At 40.4% G+C, this 20,257-nt stretch overlaps 1 protein-coding gene across 2 annotated transcripts; it reads left to right on the forward strand.

The window, feature by feature from the left end:
* The first annotated feature begins 214 nt into the window (after nucleotides 1-214).
* LOC101169531 (sortilin) lies at nucleotides 215-19,099 on the forward strand. Of its 2 annotated transcripts, none has more exons than XM_011475533.3 (20): nucleotides 215-546; nucleotides 5,681-5,743; nucleotides 5,818-5,891; nucleotides 5,977-6,079; nucleotides 7,654-7,815; nucleotides 7,928-8,001; nucleotides 9,198-9,247; nucleotides 9,311-9,438; nucleotides 10,880-11,024; nucleotides 12,123-12,278; nucleotides 12,729-12,841; nucleotides 13,428-13,530; nucleotides 13,619-13,787; nucleotides 13,862-14,046; nucleotides 14,121-14,310; nucleotides 16,100-16,216; nucleotides 16,293-16,401; nucleotides 16,579-16,694; nucleotides 16,802-16,928; nucleotides 17,008-19,099. In XM_011475533.3, exons 1-20 carry the CDS (start codon nucleotides 304-306, stop codon nucleotides 17,020-17,022), a joined length of 2,442 nt encoding a protein of 813 aa, XP_011473835.1. In that variant the 5' UTR covers nucleotides 215-303; the 3' UTR covers nucleotides 17,023-19,099. The 2 variants fall into 2 exon arrangements, with proteins under 2 accessions (XP_011473835.1, XP_004069319.1); XM_004069271.4 differs by having other exon boundaries at nucleotides 216-546; nucleotides 16,582-16,694.
* Nucleotides 19,100-20,257: the final 1,158 nt, after the last annotated feature.

The raw sequence follows: 20,257 nt of genomic DNA on the forward strand, positions 1-20,257 counted from the left end.
ACGATTTTATAACGCTATTTAGCCGTCAAAAAAAAGTTACGTGACACTTTCTTGAGCGTTGTCATCAAATTCGCGCTCCTGCCACTAGGGGTCACTGTAACAGCGTGAGAATGTGAAGCTCAGTTGAAGAAGAGTCATGTGGTCCAATCCGATTGCGAGTATGCCTGGTCCCGACCAATCCCGTGCCGCGGTCGATGGGATGTTTTCGAGGATGCTTTTGGAGATGAGGGGGGCATGTGGAGTCAAGTGGTGGGACAGTAGCCTCGCGCTCAGTGTCCAAAGTTTCGAAGCCCTCCGGCGGTCATGATTTGGGTGCTTTGCATTTTGTCGCTGGGGTTCATCTGGCCTGCAGCGGGCAGACATGCTCGGAACGCGGAGCACTTGTCCGGTTTGAAAAGGTTTCAGCGGGACTTTGGTGGTGATGACGATGATCGGTCTGCTGTAGAGAGCTCGGTTCTGCTGTCGCAAAGCAGTGCGGGACCGAACGATCAGACGTGCACGCCTCTGCTGGGAGTCGAGGCAGCGCTGCTGAACCACACCAGCACCGTAAGTGACTCACTGTAGACCGACGGGAGCGTTTTCTCTCCAGAGCGAGTCAGGAAGATCAAACTGTTGATAATTTAGTGGTTTTTTTGTGTGTGTGTGTGTGTGTGTTTTAAACTTTAAGTCTACACATGTCCACGCGTTTTTCCATCAAATTCAACTTTTCATTTCAATCTATCCATTTGAAATGCATTATATGAACCTATATGAGAGAAAAAATACACTTTTTAAAAGCTAATCCTTAAAAAAATTCATGGAAAACCTAAAAAGTAGTAAAATCATATTCGAAGAATTCACTTTCTGTGACTGTGAAGCCATTGAACTCTTACTTTGAAAAACCAATTAGCTTAATGATCAACCAGTGTGGTGTTCGCCCTTTAATAACATTTTATTTATTGGTTTTAATAAGGACAACTAAAACTTTTCCTTTTTGGCAAAATTACCTAAAGATAACTTTCATTCCATGAAACCAAAGTACCTCAATAAACTTCAGCATTTACAAGAGTAGATTTTGCACAAAGTTGCAAATAGTAGAGTGCTGGTGTAAAAGTTACGGTAATTAAAAATAATCATCTATTTTTAATCAATCTGTTGTATTTTCTCACGGTTATTTGGTTCCTGGCTCCACATGTTTTGTTGTTTAATTGGTCTGGATGCATGTGGGTCATCAGTCCATGTTACATCCGTTACGCCTGCTTACCCAAGGCCACGCTCGGATGAAGCTGACTGGAGGATTTAACCACCGCCAGTAATCAATGGAGATTTTTAACCTTTACAATCACAAATTAGACTTTTTTTTTCTCTCATATTGAAAATATATAGATAGATCTATCTGTATATATATAGATAGATATTTCTGCCCTTTTGTCCTGATTATGAAACTAAATTCTGTTGTTCTCACACCAGTAGTAGAAATTAAGAGACAAATTTGGAAAGTGCAAAGAGATTTTCAAGAATCAAATGTTTGTGTGAAAGTTTCATCCTTCCTGCGGTTCAACACCTTTAGCAGGAGAGGGGTTTGGGGTCTCTCCAGACGCCACTGCTCCTCCTCTTCCCCTCCTTTCGGGGCTCCTTTGAGACCCTCACAAGCACTGCTTATGTTTATCTTCCTGGCTTCGTCTGGATTCGCTGTTATCAAACTGGCAGAGCAAGATCAGACCAAACAGATCTGGGATCTGGGTCTGTGTAAATGGGCAGATCACTTCTCCGGTTGCAGTTCTAGCCCTGCTAGTCTGCTCAACACAGTCCAACTTTGTCCATTATGGTCAGTTTGTTTTTATGTTAATAATTTGCTGACCAAGACGCTTCAGAAACTTGTTTGTTGACCTCTATTTTCCCTTCATCCCTTTCTGACTTCAAAGAACCCTAAAAAAAGAAAAGAACGCTGCAGCTTTTCGCTTTTCTTGGTGGCGTTCCACACGAGGAGGGAAAGTACAGGTTTGTTGATGTTCAGGGAGAGATATGCACAGAAAGCAACAAACTAAGATCGGGTTGTTGGAAGAGACTCTTACGCTCTCGCTTTACTCTAACTGGGTGAAACAAAAAAAAACGTCTAATCTCGTACAGCAGCAAAAAAAAAAAAAAAAACATGTACAGCAGAAAGTGAAAACTGCACGGATTACAACTTTTTACTTCTGTCGCTGTCAACTGAGCGTCACAGTAATGTCATTTTGGGGTTCCGACACTATAAAACCCCTTAATCTGACCTAAAAAGTTGATGCAATTTCTAATTTGAAAATAAATTACCACATTAGAATTGATTCAAGGTAAAGTTGGGTTAAGCTATGATGACTTGTTTTTAAAAGAAATACAACAAAAAAGGAAAGAAATCTGCATAAAGGAGCCCCGCTGTAAAACTTTATACATTTTGGGATCTCGTTTGCTAATTGTGTTAAGTTCCCTCTACTGTCCCCACAAAGTATTTTAGCAAGCAGGGGCTTGCAGACGGGGATCTGCTTGGCTGGGATGTGAGCCGCTGGCTGTTGTGAATGCTGCCGTTTAAAAAGGCTGTTTTTATGACATTATGTCTTAAAAAGTAAAGGAAAGTAGCCACAGATCATCCCTAAAAGTTGTCGAGGGTTCATTGGTGCTTGAATAGCATGGACGTTTAGGGCGCACAAGTCCAAGTTCTTGTCAGGAGCCGTTGAGTTTGAAGTCCTCTGTGTGTAAACACGGTCGAAGCTGAACGCCAGAGGGAAAAAGGAGCTCTTTGTGTTGGCATCTGACCACTCAGAGTCAGCGCGCTCCCACATCCTAACTGTGTGAGTCTGCAGGGGTGCATGTTTGTTCGTGCAGAGTCTGCTGGTGGTGAGCTGCAGAGCGGGAATAAAGGAGCCCTTCTGGGGGGGGCTCTGGCCTCTAAAGCCGAACATGTGACACAGCATGAGGTCATGTCTGGACTGCGAGTCCTGAGTCAGGCATTTTTACATTGTTACCATCATTTTGTCTCTTATTTGTGGCCACTGCCGCGTTTGCAGGGAAACTTGTATTTAGTGACTCGGCTGTCCTGCTGCTTGGACTGTGGCCCTTCACGCCAGCGGCGGCGTTTCACACAGCCAGATGTGGAGAAGTGCGTCAATGCAACACAGCTGAACCTGTTATCCTGCTGCACGTCGTGAGTGCTAACATGTGGGGCCTGTTTCACTAATAATGTTTAGGCTACAAAAAACCTGCAATTTGCGGGGAGGATGCACTCTTCATGTGCATGCATTTAAAAAAAAAGAAAAGAAAGGAAAAACTGACACTGCCTGTGGAATGTCATGACTTTGCTTTATTTTACTCCTGAGCTGTGAGCTGGAAGACCTTGCTACGAATCAAAGATGTTTTGAATGTCTCCAGTCAGCTGTGCTCCTCAGTAGTTTTTATGCTTACACAGCTGATAACACCACGTCTTCTCCCTAAAATCCTACAAAAAACCCTCTTTTTCTTGCCATCTTGTCTTTTTGTTTTTATTTTTATTTTTATTTTTGTAGAAGTCAAAAATCTGGGCATGAGCAAAACCTCAAAATAGCCAAAAGCAAGAAACACACAAATTTACTCCATGTGGTAAAACATAAATATACATGAAGGCTCCGTGCAACTGTGGCCGTAATGTGTCCATTTTCCTAAATGGCATCGGATGAGCAGAAGGTCCTCCATGAAAAACAGGAAAGCAGTCCCGCTTACTTTCAGGTAGACTTCTGCCAATCAGACACACAGGAGCAGTTGACTTTTGCAAAGTCTGACCTCCATTTTCACCTTTGGTTGATCTCACTTCAGACGTGGACGCGGTTCAGCTCCAGCGGTGCAGCAAAAACGGCCGTTTAGCTGAGTTTTGGCGCCCCAGCCCTCGCTTCTGCCTCAGGGTGGGACGCTTCTGAAGCGCTGCACAACCTAAAAGGTGTGACCAAACCCAGAGTGGCTAGAAAAAGTTTTTTGGGAACTTAACAGTGTTTGTGCTGGCTCGATTGAGTTCAGGACGTTTGGCACAACTACACCTCCAACAGGGATGTGCTTCATTCTGTATGCAGCAATACAAAGTCTTCACTGACTTTTACCCTAATGGGAGGGTGGGTTGATGGGAAGTTTTTTTCTTTTCTTTGTAACTGTTCTTACCAGGACTGCATGCTGGTTAGCGTCCTTGCCTTACAGCAAGAAGGCCCCGCTTAAAATCCTGAAACCGAATCACCAATTGGGGCCTATCTGTTTTCCTCCCACTGTCCAAAACATGCTTCATAGGTGAATTGGTTACTCTAAGTTGTCCTTAGGTGTGAATGCGAGTGTGTCTGGGTGTGTGATTGTGGTGTCCCACTGGCGTCCTGTCCAGGGTGTGGCCAGGAAAGGCTCTGGCAGCCCTGCGACCCCCGAAAGGGAGAAAAACGGGTTTAGAAGATGAATGAGTGAATGTTCTGACCCACAGAAGCCATGTTGGTTCAAATCCCACTCCAATCAGCTTTTGATCTGCTTTCAAAGAGTTCCCAGTGTTTTCATTGTTATTATGCCGTTTTCAGTCTAAATCTAAAAACCGGTTTAGTTTTCTAGGACATAGTTTCTGATCATTGAGCTCATTGTGAACCGTTGCCATGGAGTAAGCCCATCCCCACTTCCCGTCACCAATCAGTTTACACTCTCTCCCACTAAATCACAGCCCTTCATTATCACTGCAACACTGGAGCTATTCAGATATACAAATGGGAGGCAGATGCCAGACATGGAAAGCAATGACGTACATGGATCTAGTTGTCTGCAAGTTTGTCTGATGCATCAGAATGGAGCGGCGCATGGAGCAGCACATTTTTTTGTGTGTCTGCTCCTGATTCATAAAGATTTTAACCATTTTAAGCGTAAGTGTATTTATAAATGTCCATGAAAATGCCACAAGAACACGTGGAAAACCCCATTTTTATTGGAGTGGGTCTTTAAAAGATAATCAGGACCTAGAAAAGCTCCACTAAACCGTCGAACAGTACAGAACAGGATTTTTTATTTTGCTCAACAGATTGGACAGAAGGCTAGAAACAGAACAAGTCCTATAGGGGTTAAAAAGACTCCAGATGGATGGCGGGAGAGCGTGGTGAGGTGACTGATGCCGAGGAGACGGAAACTCTTGTTCACCGGGCTGGACAGCCAGGAGCAGGCAACTTCCCAGCGGGCTTGTTTACAAGGAGTTTCCAGCGGGAAAGCGACAGGCCTTTTCTGTTCTCCGCAGAGCTGGGCTCACCTTGTAAACACCTCCGCTCCTCTGGCTGAAGACGAGAAGGCAGAGTCCTTCCTGTGGGTCCGGACGGTGAGGCCTGTGGCTGTCAGAGCACACCATGCCACACTGAACTGATGGGAATGCTGGTTGTGGTGAACACATCCACATAATTTGCACATTTTGAACTCACGTGAACAGTAATGTGACCTTTTTGTCCATGTTTTGAGTAGAAAACAGGCTTCTGTAGCTTTTTTCTGACTTTGGTTTTGTGATTTAGGCAGGAATGTAGGTCACACATGCAGAGTGCATCCAAATGGCTGAGAAACCTTGGTCAGTGTGGACGTTCTGTTCTCTCTCTTGTTGTATCCGAAGCACAGGAACCCCCCCCCCCCCCCCCCCTGCTCTCCTGCACTGTTCTTAAGTGTTTGTGTGTGAAGGTCTGCCTGCTTTCTTCTGTTTCAGTTCATGTTCAAAGTGCGGACAGCGGGGTCGCTGTCGCTGGCCTGGGTGGGAGATGGAACAGGGGTACGTTGGTTTATTTGCTTTGCAGTGGGAGAAAAGGGATGCTCTTCCAGACTTGAGATGCCCTTCTCTTGCAGGTTCTGCTGGTGCTGACGACTTTTCACGCGCCGTTCCTGCTGATGCGCTTTGGCCAGTCGAACCTCTACAGGAGGTGAGGAATGCGTGCCTGTGAAGCGCAGAGACATTTGACAGTGGAGGGTTTTGAGTGATTAAGTGCCAGCCTGTCTGTGTGTCAGTGAAGACTACGGGAAAACCTTCCGAGATGTGACTGACCGGATCAACCACACCTTCATTCAGTCAGAGTTTGGCATCTCCGTCAGTCCGGATCACTCTGGGAAGGTGAGCTTTTTTCAGGACAGTCACTGAATGTAGGCAAAGAAAAAGAAAAAATGTAATAGCTGCCTACTTTTAGATCTATTTGTAATGGCATTTCAATTAATTTCCTTTTCAAAACCAGGATTCTGGAGTTTTATTTCTGGTTATAAGTGAGAAAATCTGAACTGGAACTAGCAGAATTTTGTTTAATAAGATTACTGATAATAAGTAGTAATGTCCTGGCCTTTTAAGACAAAATTAAATCTGAAAATTAGCTTTAAGCACTCAAGTCATTTGCTCTGATAATTGGAAATATTATGTCTTAAAATAAGTGAGGGATGCTTAAAAAAGAGTTCTATATCTTTTACAGTAGGTTTTATACACTTTATCCCCTAAAATATCCTACTTTTGATGCTACTACAGTTCAATTAGTTTTTAACTATAATCATAAGACTAGAGTTACACATTTTAACATAAATTTGTCTTATAAATGATATGTATACTGCAAAAAAAGGTAGTTTGAAAATGGGAGAACAATAATCTTTTGAAGAAAAATCATTAGAAAAAGAAGTAAAACTATCTTTCCATGCAGCAAGTCGTTTTTACTTAACAAGATATCCAAATCTAAAAACAAGGAGTTCCACAAAAGCATTCAATAAGGACAAAAATAAGCTAAAAATGTAAAATACAACCCAGTAATAAGTGTGTTTTTGCTATTTCTAAGCAAATAGTTTGTATTTTTTTATTTATTTTTATGTTCCTAATTGTAGTTCAATTTAAAGTCGGTGACAGAAAACTAGAGTGATAAGTGGAAATGACTCATTTTAGAACAAAACAAGAACAAAATGAGAATAATACCTGAGTAAAAGTTGGCCAATCTTAATAAATCCTCATAAATTTAAAACTAGCACTTTCTCTTGGAACATAAATCTAATTCCTTCTTTTCAAAATAATGTTGATGAATGCCACCCTAACTTGTCAACACTTATTGAATAAAAAAAAACATCCTTAAAAGTGAAACCAAAAATCAACGTGTTTTTGAGTCTTAAAAATAAATTTTTTCTGTTGTCAAGATCATTGAGCAAAAGTATTTTGACTCATTTGAAAAACAATGTCCGTATAATTAGATCCTAGCTCTTAATCAGACAAAAAAGATCTTGAATGCTGATTTTAAGAAGCGCTTGGAAAGTGTAGAGCAAATAAACGTTAAAATAATTTAGTTTGCTGTGTTTTGGAGTCAAATGAAACTTTCTAGTTTTCCCCAAATCTGTTCCTTGAAATAAGACCATCACAAATAAAACGTCGGCTAAAAATAGAATTTGAAGTAATAGAATAATATAGCAATAGTAATAGAAATAGTAAAAATAGTAATAGAACACCAATAGAATATGAAGTAAAGAAAATGCGGTTTCATTAGAGATATTACCTAATATAAGATTTATTTAGCATCAAATTAATCAAGATATTCAAGATTTGTTGATTTAAAGTTACTAGTAAGTTAGTTTAGTTATATATCAAGAGTAAAAGGATTAAAAAAAAAACTGCTTACGAGCAACATATTTGTTCTGACCGATGATGTCACGACGTTCTGCTTTCAGGTGCTCCTGACCGGTGACGTGTCTGGGTTTGGACGCTTTCGGCTCTTTCGCTCTCGGGACTTCGGCCTGTCCTTTGCGCAGAGCGATCTACCGTTTGAGCCTCTGATTCAAATGCTCTTCAACCCCGAGGACTCCAACACCCTCCTGACGCTCAGTATCAGGGTCAGCAGAGCTCCACCAAACGCTCCAGAACAAGAAAAAATGGGCTTTATTTGCCAAGTGGACGCTAAAATAAACACCCAATTCTTTCATTGACTGAGTATTTTTCCTCTAGCTGGACCTTTGGCTGTCAGAAGACTTTGGCGCCACCTGGAGAAAAATCCACGACAGTGTTTGTTTGGTCAGATGGTGAGAATTTCTCGGCACATTGTTAATGCGATTTTTATAGTAATAATAAGGTGTATCTCTGTTAAACTAAAAACAAACATCACGTTGGGTATGTTTTGTGGTGAAAATGTTCTAAAATTTCATGATAATTTTCTTGGTAAATCTAAAATCCCACTTGGATTTTGGGAATTAAAATGTTGACACTTTTTAAGTTTCGTTTGGAACTTCAGTTTTTGGCTTTCGTGGTGGCCTGGACCCTTTTGCATGGAGAAGTTTAAACAGCTTTGTATCTCTGTCAGTCAGAGAACACTCCAGAACATTTCCCTTTCTTCTTGCATTCTTTTACCAATCCGATCTGCCAAACTGTGAGATGCCGTCCTGCAGGATCTCTGCTGTCAGGGAAGCATTTCAAAAGCACGTTTAGTCAAGTAGGAAGATTTTTGAGCAAAACAGTGGAAACCAGGACGCCCCTCCTTTGAGAAAACCGCCTCAGATCTGAGTCTCATCACAAAGATGAGGAATTTGTTTTGTGTGCTGCTAAAACGAGCAGATTAAATCTTTTTCAGGTGCTGAATCAGATTCAGCAGCTGTTGAAGGATGCCAGAGGTTCAGATAAAGCTCGCTGGAGAACGCGTGAACTTCATTCTTCGTCTTGATTGCATACGTTTGATTTTAGGAAAACCCATATTACAGTAGGAAAAGTTTATCAGAAGTTGCCCACAATGTGTGTTTCAATTGTGAGGTTTATTTGAATAAGGACCAAAAACTTGTAGCTACGTTTCTGCTCCAAGACAAATGTGTGTTTTTCCAGCTGATTTTTCTCAGCGCCGTTCACAGCCCTCAGGAGACTGCCTCGTCTGCGTCGTAGGCCTCAGCAGCCTGAAAAGCACGGCAGCGCGCCGCCGTCAGGGCGATGGTTGCCGTCAGATTCAATCACAAGTCAGTCACGGCGTCTTATCCAGCTGATCTGCGCAGCTTGAAAACCGCCGTCCCGTCTGGCTGCTAACAAAACCTCAGCAGGCTTGGAGCACAGCCGGCGGGGGGGTTAATATGCACTCTGGTCTCTCACACACACACACCACTTTGATGGAACCAAAACCATAATATGTGATGTCTGCTAATTAAAGTTGAACTCAAACAACTTTTAGATGCAGTAAAAATGGAAAAAGTCTTGTCCTTTTAATTCCTGTCTTGATCTTTTTTTTCTCAACCCTCAGGAGCTCAAGGAACACCATCTACTTCACCACCAGCAACAACGTCTCCTGCAGTAAGTGAGGAGGAGATCTGCATCGCTTTTCAGATTCAGAGTACAAGTTGTTTTTCCCGTCAGGTGAAAAGGGAATGCTAGAGTTAAAGAAAACCCTCAACTACGGCAGAAGTTTCCAAACCATCGCAACCAGAGTTTACTCCTTTGCTTTGGGAGGAAAGTTTGTCTTCGCCTCCATCATGACAGGAACGGTATGTGCTGCTTGTGTCGGTCGGTGTGTTACAGCTTCCTGTTAGGACTGTGAGGAAGAAAAAAAACAGTATCAGGATGGCTCAGCCATCAATCATTGCACAGATGTTTTATTTTTTATTTATACCAATTTTAGGTCCCAAAAGAAATGAGTATTTTACATTTTTTAGACATATTTTCATCTTAACTTGGCAGCAGAACATCATAAATTTCCTCTTGCTGCCTCCCTTCTTTGTATTTTAAACCTTTAAAGACTGGGGTTGGTTGCTTTAGTAAAAAAAAAGAAAAAGACTGCCATAAATGAGGAATCTGTAACTGAATATCTTCTTGAGAGCATACTTGACATTTCAATGTGTTGATGGTTGCATTTTGATGGGAATGCAGCTGGCATTGATGGGACACAGATGGCTCACATCTCGGCCAATAGGAGAGGCTCTTTCCCGTCTGCTGTTGTAAAAGAAAAGCTTTTGCTCTGGAAGAGGGGAGGTTGCCTTCCTCCTACTGTTTGCTAAGAAACAGATAATCACAAGGTTCTCCAACTTTTAATCACTTTGTGCTCATCTAAAGTGACCCCCCTCCTCAGGTGTTAAAGACCCACTCCAATGGAAACGGTGTTTTGGGTGTTTTTAACATTTTTCTGATAATGGACATGTATTAAGAAAATTAAGGCTTAAAATTTGCATTTCTGAGTATTTCTTTATTCAAATCATTGAGAATCATCAAAGGGCTGTAAGCTAGTGGGAGAGCATGTAAACAGAGCTCTCGGTAGCGGGGAGAGGAATGGGAGGGGCAGAATTGCTCCGTGCCACCAAGTCAGAGGGGAATTTCTAATGACCTCCTTCGGTTTTGTAGAAATTCTGGCTAGAAAATGTCCGAGGGTTTTTGGTTTCGGCTAAAAACTGCCTGATCATCAAGAAAGGATCACCGGGAATGCTTTTACAGTAGATCAAGGATGATTGGAGCGGGACTTAAAAAGGGGTCTGCTTTGGATTCTTACAAATAGGATTTAATAAATTAATCCGAATATTTGTAAAATGTAAAAGGTTTCATGAACTTTTCATCTCTCCCTGTTGCGACTGTGATAAATGAAATCTTTTACTTCCATTTGACAAAAAAAGAGGCATCAGAATGAGTCGTTCATCAACCATTGGACAGATTTTAACTTAATTAAATATTCAAACAGACTTTTATTTCATGTATTGCCTCATTAATTATTGTGGTTCCAACACCATATAATTTAATGCTTCAAATAAGAAATAATAATAATTAATAAAAAATATTTATAATAATTATTATTATTATTATTAATATAATGTGATGCTTTTGTTTTGGTTAGGGTTTTTAAACAAGGCTTGCCATGCTATGATGTTTTTATGTCTGTGGAGCAAATAGAATTATTGATATGCTGCAAAAATATAATGAATGAATTTCTGTGTGATTTAGGGCACAGAGCGCACAATCCATGTGTCTGTGGATGGAGGAGGGCACTGGAACATGGCTCAGCTTCCGACTGCAACCAACCAGCAGTTTTATTCTTTTCTTGCTGCCAATCAGGACATGATATTCATGCATGTGGACGACCCTGGAGGTTAGAGCACCAGCAACAACAACAACAAAGATGCAGCGTTCGAAGCGCAACAGCATGACTACAGTGCAGTTTTGCTGTGATTCCTTTTTTGGTTTTGCTCTAAATTTTAGAGACATTTCAAGAGGGAAGTTGGGGTTGTAGAATTGATCTACATGTATGACCCAAGAAGACCCCTATTAGAGCTCCCAGCTTACTGCATTCTGCAGTATTTGAATTAAATGTAAAGTTTATTCAGCAAATGAGGCTAAACCAAACATGGGGATGCATTTTGTCAATGACAAGGGCTCACAACGAGAAGAAGAATATTTATTATTACAGACTCAAAGTCCATTTGCCACAATACATACAAAACACATAAAAGACTTAAGGAGAAAAAAAACATTCATGATAGTACAAATATAATACGGTGATAAGTATCATAAACTTAAAAATAGACTAAAACTATTGCTGACTAAGAAACTTAGAAGTTTAAAAAAGGCGACCGTACCAAAACCTCCAAATAGGGGATTGGTATCTAAAAGTGCTGTACCTTACATTGGTCAAAGTTATTTGAAGACGATAAATAAAACCATAGATAAAATGTCTCAACAAAGCTTGGAGAGTATTAACTAGTATTGCGCTGCACCACCGTGGCAGTTGGGATCAAATCTTTTAGGCGTCAGTATAGGCTACCTGCAGCCTCCTCCTGCTGGATGCCCTGTAGTTGGTCCACAGGTGGGCAGTATACAATGGAGTGCAGTAAGTTTTGAATAGACTCATTTTAAGCATGTCTGCTTGAGCATATAAAACACACAGTTGTCTGTAGATATCATCATCGGTAAATTTATCATTGATGATATGTCTAAGATATTTCACTTTGTGACATACATTAAGACCAGAATCAGAGAGTTTAAAAGCAGGAAAATTCAATGTAAAATCATCCTTTGCATGACAAATATCCTTTTTAAAACCAAACCATCATCTGACAGTTCTGTTTTGCTTTAGATTTACAGGAGATTAGAGGTAGCACTAGAATTTAGATTACAGAGAGTCAACAGAAGCCAAAGAATTATCCAATTAACCAAAGCTGTGAAAATGTGTGTGTGCTCTGTTGAACAGACACTGGGATAGGAACTATCTACGTGTCGGACGACAGAGGAATTGTCTTCTCCAAGTCTCTGGAGCGCCACCTCTACACAACCACAGGAAGTGACACCGACTTCACCACCATCTCCTCGCTCAGGGGTGTCTACCTGACCAGCATCCTCACAGAGGGTGAGCCTCCCACTAGCTTTCATTCCTTCACACATCCAACCCAACTTTTCCAGGTGCAACAGAAATGGCGAGCAGTATTGTCAGCTCAGACGAGGAAAACATGAATCTGTTTGTCTACAAGTGGGTGCATCAGAATGGAGCACAGCAGGGAGCCTGCGGCCAGCCCAGCGTATTTTCTACGTCACAAATAAGATCTTTTTCAAACTGCATTTTTCGTCTGCTCCTGATTCACAACGATTTGAATAAAGAAACACTTAGAAATGCAATTTTAAGCTTAATTATTTTTTTAAATATTTTTCCTCCATCATCAGAAACATGCCAAAGGAACATATGCGTTTTCATTGAAGTGGGTCTTTAAAACTATCGGTTTTTCAGTGCAAAGTCAACAATCGACTGTTTCTGGAACTCTTCAGAATGGTCTTTACAGACTCTGTTGTGCTCTCGGTGCAGATGGTGTGGTGGAGACGGTAATCACGTATGACCAGGGGGCAAAGTGGCAGACCCTGCGCAGACCTGAGAACAGTCAGTGTGGCTCTGACACTTCAACCAACAGAGCCAACACAGTGAGACATCTTTTCCCCTCAAACATGCTCTCCTCTTGTTGGTTGTATCCGAATCCCATTCCTACTCACTACATAGTGCACTCTATAGTGCGTTTGCCATTTTGTAGTGATGTCCGAATCTACAATTCCAAAATCGAGTGCCCTAGAAATGTCCCAGAAGTCTCTTCGAAAAACCAGTGTTCATCGATGCTCAATAAATTGGCGACTGTAGACCACAATGCATTGCTTCTGAACAATTTATGCCAAAAAAATGTATTTAAATGTATTTTTTTCTATAAACCTTGAGCATTTTTATCTTCCGAAGACAGTGGACTCATAAATAATCCTTGCAAAATGCTCATATCAATGAGATTTTAACTTTGTGAAATCGATGATGTCATATCCACTGTTAAAAAAAAAAAGAATAAATTTTAAAAAGTAGTGAGCATGGTGTCCGAATTGCTTTTAAAATTCAGGGCACTACATAGTGCCGCACTATATCGTTTTTTTTGGTAGTTAGGGGTTAGGGTGGGAATTCGGACACGGCCACAGTCTTGTTTGCTCAGTTTGATCTCATCCATTCATGCCACTGCTTTTCTCGTTACAGTGCAGACTTCATATCCACGCCTCTTACAGCACCACCATGAAGATGAACGTCCCCATGCTGCCTCTGTCCCAGCCCAATGCCGTGGGCCTCATCCTAGCCCACGGTAACCAAAGCAACAAAACCATACAGAGATCTCTGACCGCAGATGCTCTCCAAATTTTTCCTGAACCACACTCCCCTCCTGTCTCTAGGCAGCCTCGGAGACGCAGAGTCCACTCTCTTCCCTGACGTGTATGTGTCCGACGATGGGGGCTACACGTGGATGCTGGCTCTCAAGGGCCCCCATCACTATGCCATACTGGACTCTGGAGGCCTGCTGGTAGCAGTGGAACACACCAACGCCCTAGTCAACCAAATAAAGTATTAACTTGTCCTGTATTTTTTGACTTTTTTGTATTGTTGTGAAGTTCTCATGTTCTCATGCATATGTGCAGATTCTCCACAGATGAAGGCCAGTGCTGGCACACGTACAACTTCACCAACGACCCGTTACACTTCAGCGGCATGGACAGCGAGCCCGGCTCTCGCTCCATGAACGTCAGCCTGTGGGGCTACAGGAATGACTTCAGTAAATGGGTGGTGGTCACCATAGACTTCAAAAAGCTTCTCACCAGGGACTGTGAGTACACGAGGAAAGTGATGAGCGCACGTTTTGATAGTTGCATAGGAGTCCTGACCGGTGTGGCTCTGCAGGTGATGACGGGGACTACGTGGAGTGGCTGGCTCATTCTGCAGACCGAAGCGGATCGAGCGATGGCTGTGTGCTGGGATATAAGGAGACCCTCCTGCGTTTGAGGAAAGACTCCGTCTGCTGGAATGGGAGAGACTTTGTGGTCAGAAGGAAGCCGTCCCCCTGTCTGTGTACAGAGGTGGATTATCACTGGTAGGCCCTCTTGTTTGGACTTTCTCCTTTTATGCAGCAGAAACTTTTCACATTAGATGAAAAGTTTACTTCATTTTGTTCTCGGGTCTCTTTGGAGGAACACGTATGTATATTTAGCACGCTTATGCTACATCTACAAATACAGCTGCCGCTGAGCGATGGGAATGCATCGGCAGAAGCTTCAAGATTTTATGCCGCAACCCTATTTTTTTTTTTCTTTGTAAATCGTTGGCGTGCTCACAAAAGTAAACGGCGGCAGTCAGGCGGAGATGACGTCATTACGAAATCGGCTAATGGCAGCCGGATTGTCAGCCGGCAGCAGTTCTGATTGGACGATGTGTAAATATGTCTAGATGGCAGCCGTCCACATCAAACGCCACCGGTCGCCATCTGCCCAGTTGTCAGGGGGTATATAAAAAGTGGGCCATTCTGCACCAACGCTCATTCGGATCTCAGATTTTGAGCAAACAATATAGCCTTACCAATTTACACATTTTTAGACAACATGCCTCTCAGGAAACCCAGCGAGGGCAACGCCCCAGCGCCCAAAACCAAGGTCCAAGCGGTCCACCCACAGCAAGAGTCCTCATTGGATGAAGAGTCTCCCCATTTTTTTGCAGGACCCACGGTGCCTGGGATCGCCCCCCTGGCTAATGTCAACAGCCCTTGTCCGGTGCACCCGCTGCTACCGTATGATTTCTAACAATTAGATGGTGGCAGTGGGACGGCAGCACGTTTGGAGAGTGGCAGTCTGAAATCAACTGATCTGTAGACGTTTTTGGGGACCCTGAAGACTCTCCTGTCCGTCACTCTGCTGCCTTCCTGCCACCCGCTTGTCACTGGACTGCCACCGCACGACCTCAATATGTGCCCAGGCGGCGACTGGCTGATGTCAAACAATTGTCCGTCTGTAAAAATGTAAAACTTTTTCTTAAAACCTCCATGGCCACCGCGCCGTGTAAAAATGCGACTTCCACCTCCCAAATACAAATGCTGGAGGACAGCCACAAGCTGAGTTTACTGAAAAACTGGCATTTTGGAATATGTGACCGTAGTCTTGAATTGTAATGTAGACTTTTTGTTCATTGCTTTTAAATCAAATGCATTAGAAGGATTAAATATGAAATAATAGGAATAATTGCAACATTTGATTTAAATCTCTTTAGTACAACCCCAGCTTCTTTTTTTTAACAGATAGTTTTCATTATATTAAACAATGATTATCCAAAAACCTATATTCTGTATAATAATTTTTAATTTATACTGCACAAATCACACTAATCAAGATTTAGCAGTTTAAAGGTTTATAACAAAGAACAAAATATTGTGAAAAAAACAGGCAAAGCTCCACTTATGTTTCAAGGATTTATTCCAAGGGTTGTCACAATTAGGTGTGGTTACTCTTGTTTGTTTTAGTGCTTTTGAAACTTTTGAAACTTTACATTTTGAATGAAAACTACATTAATGGGGGTGTTTGTGTCATTTCTGCTACATTGTAAACAGACGATGTGATATGCAAATGCATCTGTGTTACAGTAAGATCACAAACTTACTGTACGCCCACCGCTCCATTTGGTTTGGTAATGATGCTATGAAATTTGTCGGAGGGATAATTTTTATTTTCATTTTCTGATGGCTCCAATAGATCGACGGACATAAAGTGATTTCTGTCACATTATAACTGAAATCAATTTTTCTTTAGGGAAAAAAAGGCTTTATTATTATTTCATGAATAAATAGAACTGTGATCTGTAAATCTGTGTGGAACTGGTGTGGTTTTGTGTTACAGCGACTTTGGGTTTTACCGACCGGAGAACAGCAGCGAGTGTGTGATGCAGGAAGAGGTGAAGGGCCGCGCTCTGGAGTTCTGTTTAAATGACACCGCTGAACAGCTGCAGACCAGTGGGTAAGGGCGATTGCCGTTTCCGTGAAGAAACCGAGACCTAAAGCAGGTTTCAGCAGTTGACGGTCTCTGTTTTTAGGTACAGGAAAATTCCAGGTAACCAGTGTGAAGGAGGCTTTCAGCCCACCAGGAAGGAGACTGACCTCGGAAAGATTTGCACTAGTGATGCTCTACATCCAAACTTTCTGGTCAGTGGTGCTTTAATAACCAACCAGCCAGTTTTTACATGACCAAAAACGATTTGAGTGAATCCATTCCTGAATGAATTCAGCTCTGTTTTCATCCCTTATGACCCAATAACTAGTAATGCATCCGCCATGTTTACCATTATTTAATGTCCATACAATTAAGGATGTTCCTCCCAGCAGACCGACAACAGTTCACTGAACGCCGTTGCCATTGCGATGGTCGTCATAGCGATACTCCTGACGAGTGCTCTGGCTGGAGTTTGGCTGGTAAAGAAATACGTTTGTGGAGGCCGGTCAGTGAATTGTTTGGGTTTTTTTCGTTTTTACCTCAGAACTCGCATTTTGAGTTTTTCTGTCGATCTTCAGTGAGTTCTATGTGTCAACTGTTCGTCATCCTCAGGTTCCTCGTGCACAGATACTCTGTAATGCGAGAAAGCGTGGAAGCAAACAAAATTGAAGGAGTTGATGATGTGGACACCCAGTACATGGAAACTGCAAAGGCTCAGTTCAACGAAGACTCAGATCAGGTTGGTGGTGTAACGTTAACAGTTGTTTTGGCTCTATTGGAAAAGAAAGATATAACTTTGGATTTGTTTCCCCCCTCAGGACCTGTTAGATTAGGATTTTTACCAGCTTTCCTGATGACTGAGCATTCCTGTTGCTCCCACATGCTGACTAACATCCGTGTACCTGCCCTGACGTGGTGGAAGGACTCTTCTTGTTTTAGGTTTTACAAACAGGCTATTTTAAAAGGGTGGGGGCAAATTTAGCACAACAGGGCTGACTTGAGAACTCATGTTTGTTTTGGCCACAGAAAGTTCTGGAAACAACATTAAGGGTGGAAGAGAATTTTATTTCCCTTGTTGGCTTGCAGAAAAAAGATGCACTGCTCACTATGCAAACAATGAATGGAACATGTGGGGCTAAAAGACGGGTATATTACAGAACACAATTTGAATTTTTAGTTTTTCCCATATATAAATAGTTGTGTTTTTGTGCATTGTGGGCCATTAAGATCAATCCCACCATTCACTAAAAGAGGAATCAAAAAATTGCTCTTTGTTTCCAGGCCTATTATAAGCTCATCTTTGGGGTTTCTTTATGACGTATATCCTAAATAAATTTAGAACAATTGTTTGTTTTTTTGTTTTGTTTTTTAATCCAGAAGTTAGCATGTTGCATTAGCAAAAACTCAAATAGCCCAAAAATATTATTTTATTTCTAAAACACATTTAAAAGAATTTTAACAAACATAAAATGACAATCAAATAAGGCATGAGTGCCAAAACATCTCATCATTTATCAGCCTTTATTAAGACTGAAATGTTTGTTCGTTTTTTTCAAAAATCTGCATTTATTAAAAAACAGACAATATACATCCTCAAATCTCATACAGATCTTTTATTTTTATCATGCGCCAACAAGCAATTTTTTTATTTAAAGAAAACACACATTTTCCCATATTTCTTTTTACAACATTCTAAGTTAAAACCACTTTTTTCGTGAGTAAACAAAGGTAAACTTTAGCTTATAATTGTTAAGGAAATTGCATAGAACTAATACTACAAAAAAAGATTCATTGAAATTGCAATTATGACTTAATTGGCTGAGATTTATTAAACTTTTGTTAAATGGTACATTTATTTGTAATACATACATAATACAAGTTATACAAGGTATTTTTGTTTTTATTGTGGCCAGATTGTGAAACCATTTAAGGGGAAACACAGACGGATCTGAACATGTGCCGTTCGGGACGTTTCTGGTCAGAATATGTGAATATGACTGATGGAAAGTACGGCCAAGATCAAGAGCAAAGCTTGTTAGGTTTTGGTTTTTATAGTACATGAAACTGGTTGCAAACTACATTAGCAGCCAGTTTCCTCTGCTCTCCTGCATGTGCGGCGAAAAGGAAAGACTTGAATTGTTGCCAAAGCACTTTTGCCCCTGGATTTCTGAAAAGGGGAAACCTGACTTTAGCCCTGCATTTTACCAGTACGTATATGAAGATGATGCAAACACAAGCCTGTACTTGAACTGTTTGTTACTTTTATTAACATAAGGTACCATGTTTTTAATGTTTTTGTTTTGGGTTTTTTTTTCCTGGCATGTCCTTTATCTGTGGACAAAGATATTATATATTTTCTCAATGATCATAATCATTAAAGTAATAACTGTGAAAAGAACAAGGCAATTATTTCTGTAAACAGACTCATACTGGTTATGGTATGGTTTCTCTATGATGTATAATCTCTTGGCAGTTCCAGTATTACAGTAACAGATTAGCAGATCTGGCTACGTCTGGTTTATAATTATATTTTATTAGATTAAAAAGATTTTGCATGTTTTTTCCTTTTGCCGACATTTCAGCTTCTAGCAGTGCAAGATCTGGATTTTTGCCAACATTCAGGTTTTGTTTTCTCCCATCAGCAGAAGCAGTATTCCAGTAGATAAGCTATTATCAACATACGACAGGCTTCATGTTGAGGCATTTTCTCAATTAAGGGACATTTCTCAGTCAACAAAACTCATAAAACAAAGGCTTTCTCATTTAAACAATGGTCAGAATAAGCAAGCCAGTTATTTACTGGATTCAACTACTTGTTTTTGCACTGTTTCTCCAGATCTGTGAACTTATTGGTTTTCTGGTACAAAAACTCTTTGTAAAGTTTTAATAAAGTTTGCATTGTTCTCTTTTTTGGTCTTGTTTTGTTGATTCTAGATAATCAGAGTTATTGGGCTTTAAACAAACATGCTGCTTGTTTCGTTCTTTCTTAGCACACAGCACACCCAGATATAAACATTGGTATATGAAACAGCAGTTGAACAGACAACAACTAATCATAGATACAATAAATTACATATCTGAAAACAAAATGGAGGAAAAAGGTGACTGTTTTCTTTAAGTTTTATTCTTGGACTACCATATTCACTCTTAATTATGATAGAGACATTTACAAAGTTATACTAGAACAAAAAAAAACTTCTCAAAAGTGAAATAAAGAAAAGCAAACTGCATTGGTGTTAATAAAACAGGATTACCTTTGACAAATGAGATAAATGTGCCTTAAAAATTAAATTACTTTACGTATCTTCAATCCTGTAATTTTTAGTTTGTTAAAAAAACATTAAAATACAATAAAAAACGTTATAGAAAATGTACTTATGTTTGCAGCAGCCTATTTTTATTAAAAAAAATTTAACTGCAAAACATATCTTTAGCTCAGTTGGAGTGGGAATTATAAACATGCTTCTTCCCATTTCTTTTCAAGCAATAAATCAAACTCTACTTGACTTTAGTTTATAATCCTATGTAATGAATCTAATGTGAATCTGTTGTGTACTGCAGGCATCATTGCAAAAATATCTAATTATGATCATGTTTAATTACAGTTTTTTTCTTCTTAAATTTATGCAAATTTTTCCTTATTTTTATTCAATGCATTTCATTATTTCTGTAATGAGCTTGATTTATCTGTAGAATTTTCTGTTGTATTGTCCACAATCAATTCTTCAAATAAACCAATAAATCAAAATCAACCAACACTGAGAAACGTAAAATATTTAAACCTACTTAAAATGAATTTAAAAATAACTGAGTCTGTAAATAACGAAATTGCAGATAAAACTAATGATAAAATTAAAGAAACCTCAATTAATTTAGTTCTTAGTGTGGCAACTTCCAGTGGATGCAGCTGAAGGGACTTTTTAAAAAAGGGAATCGTCCACCTTAGGGTAATTTTGTAAACTTTAAATAATTCCTTTTATAGTTTTTTTTTCCCACTTTCTAATTTCAGTTTAAAAAAAATCTGAAGTGCTCCTCAGAACATAAGCATGTGGGCTGTGCGGCACACTC

This window comes from Oryzias latipes, chromosome 5 (assembly GCF_002234675.1).
Source record: "Oryzias latipes chromosome 5, ASM223467v1".
In the NCBI taxonomy this organism is placed as follows: Eukaryota; Metazoa; Chordata; class Actinopteri; order Beloniformes; family Adrianichthyidae; genus Oryzias; species Oryzias latipes.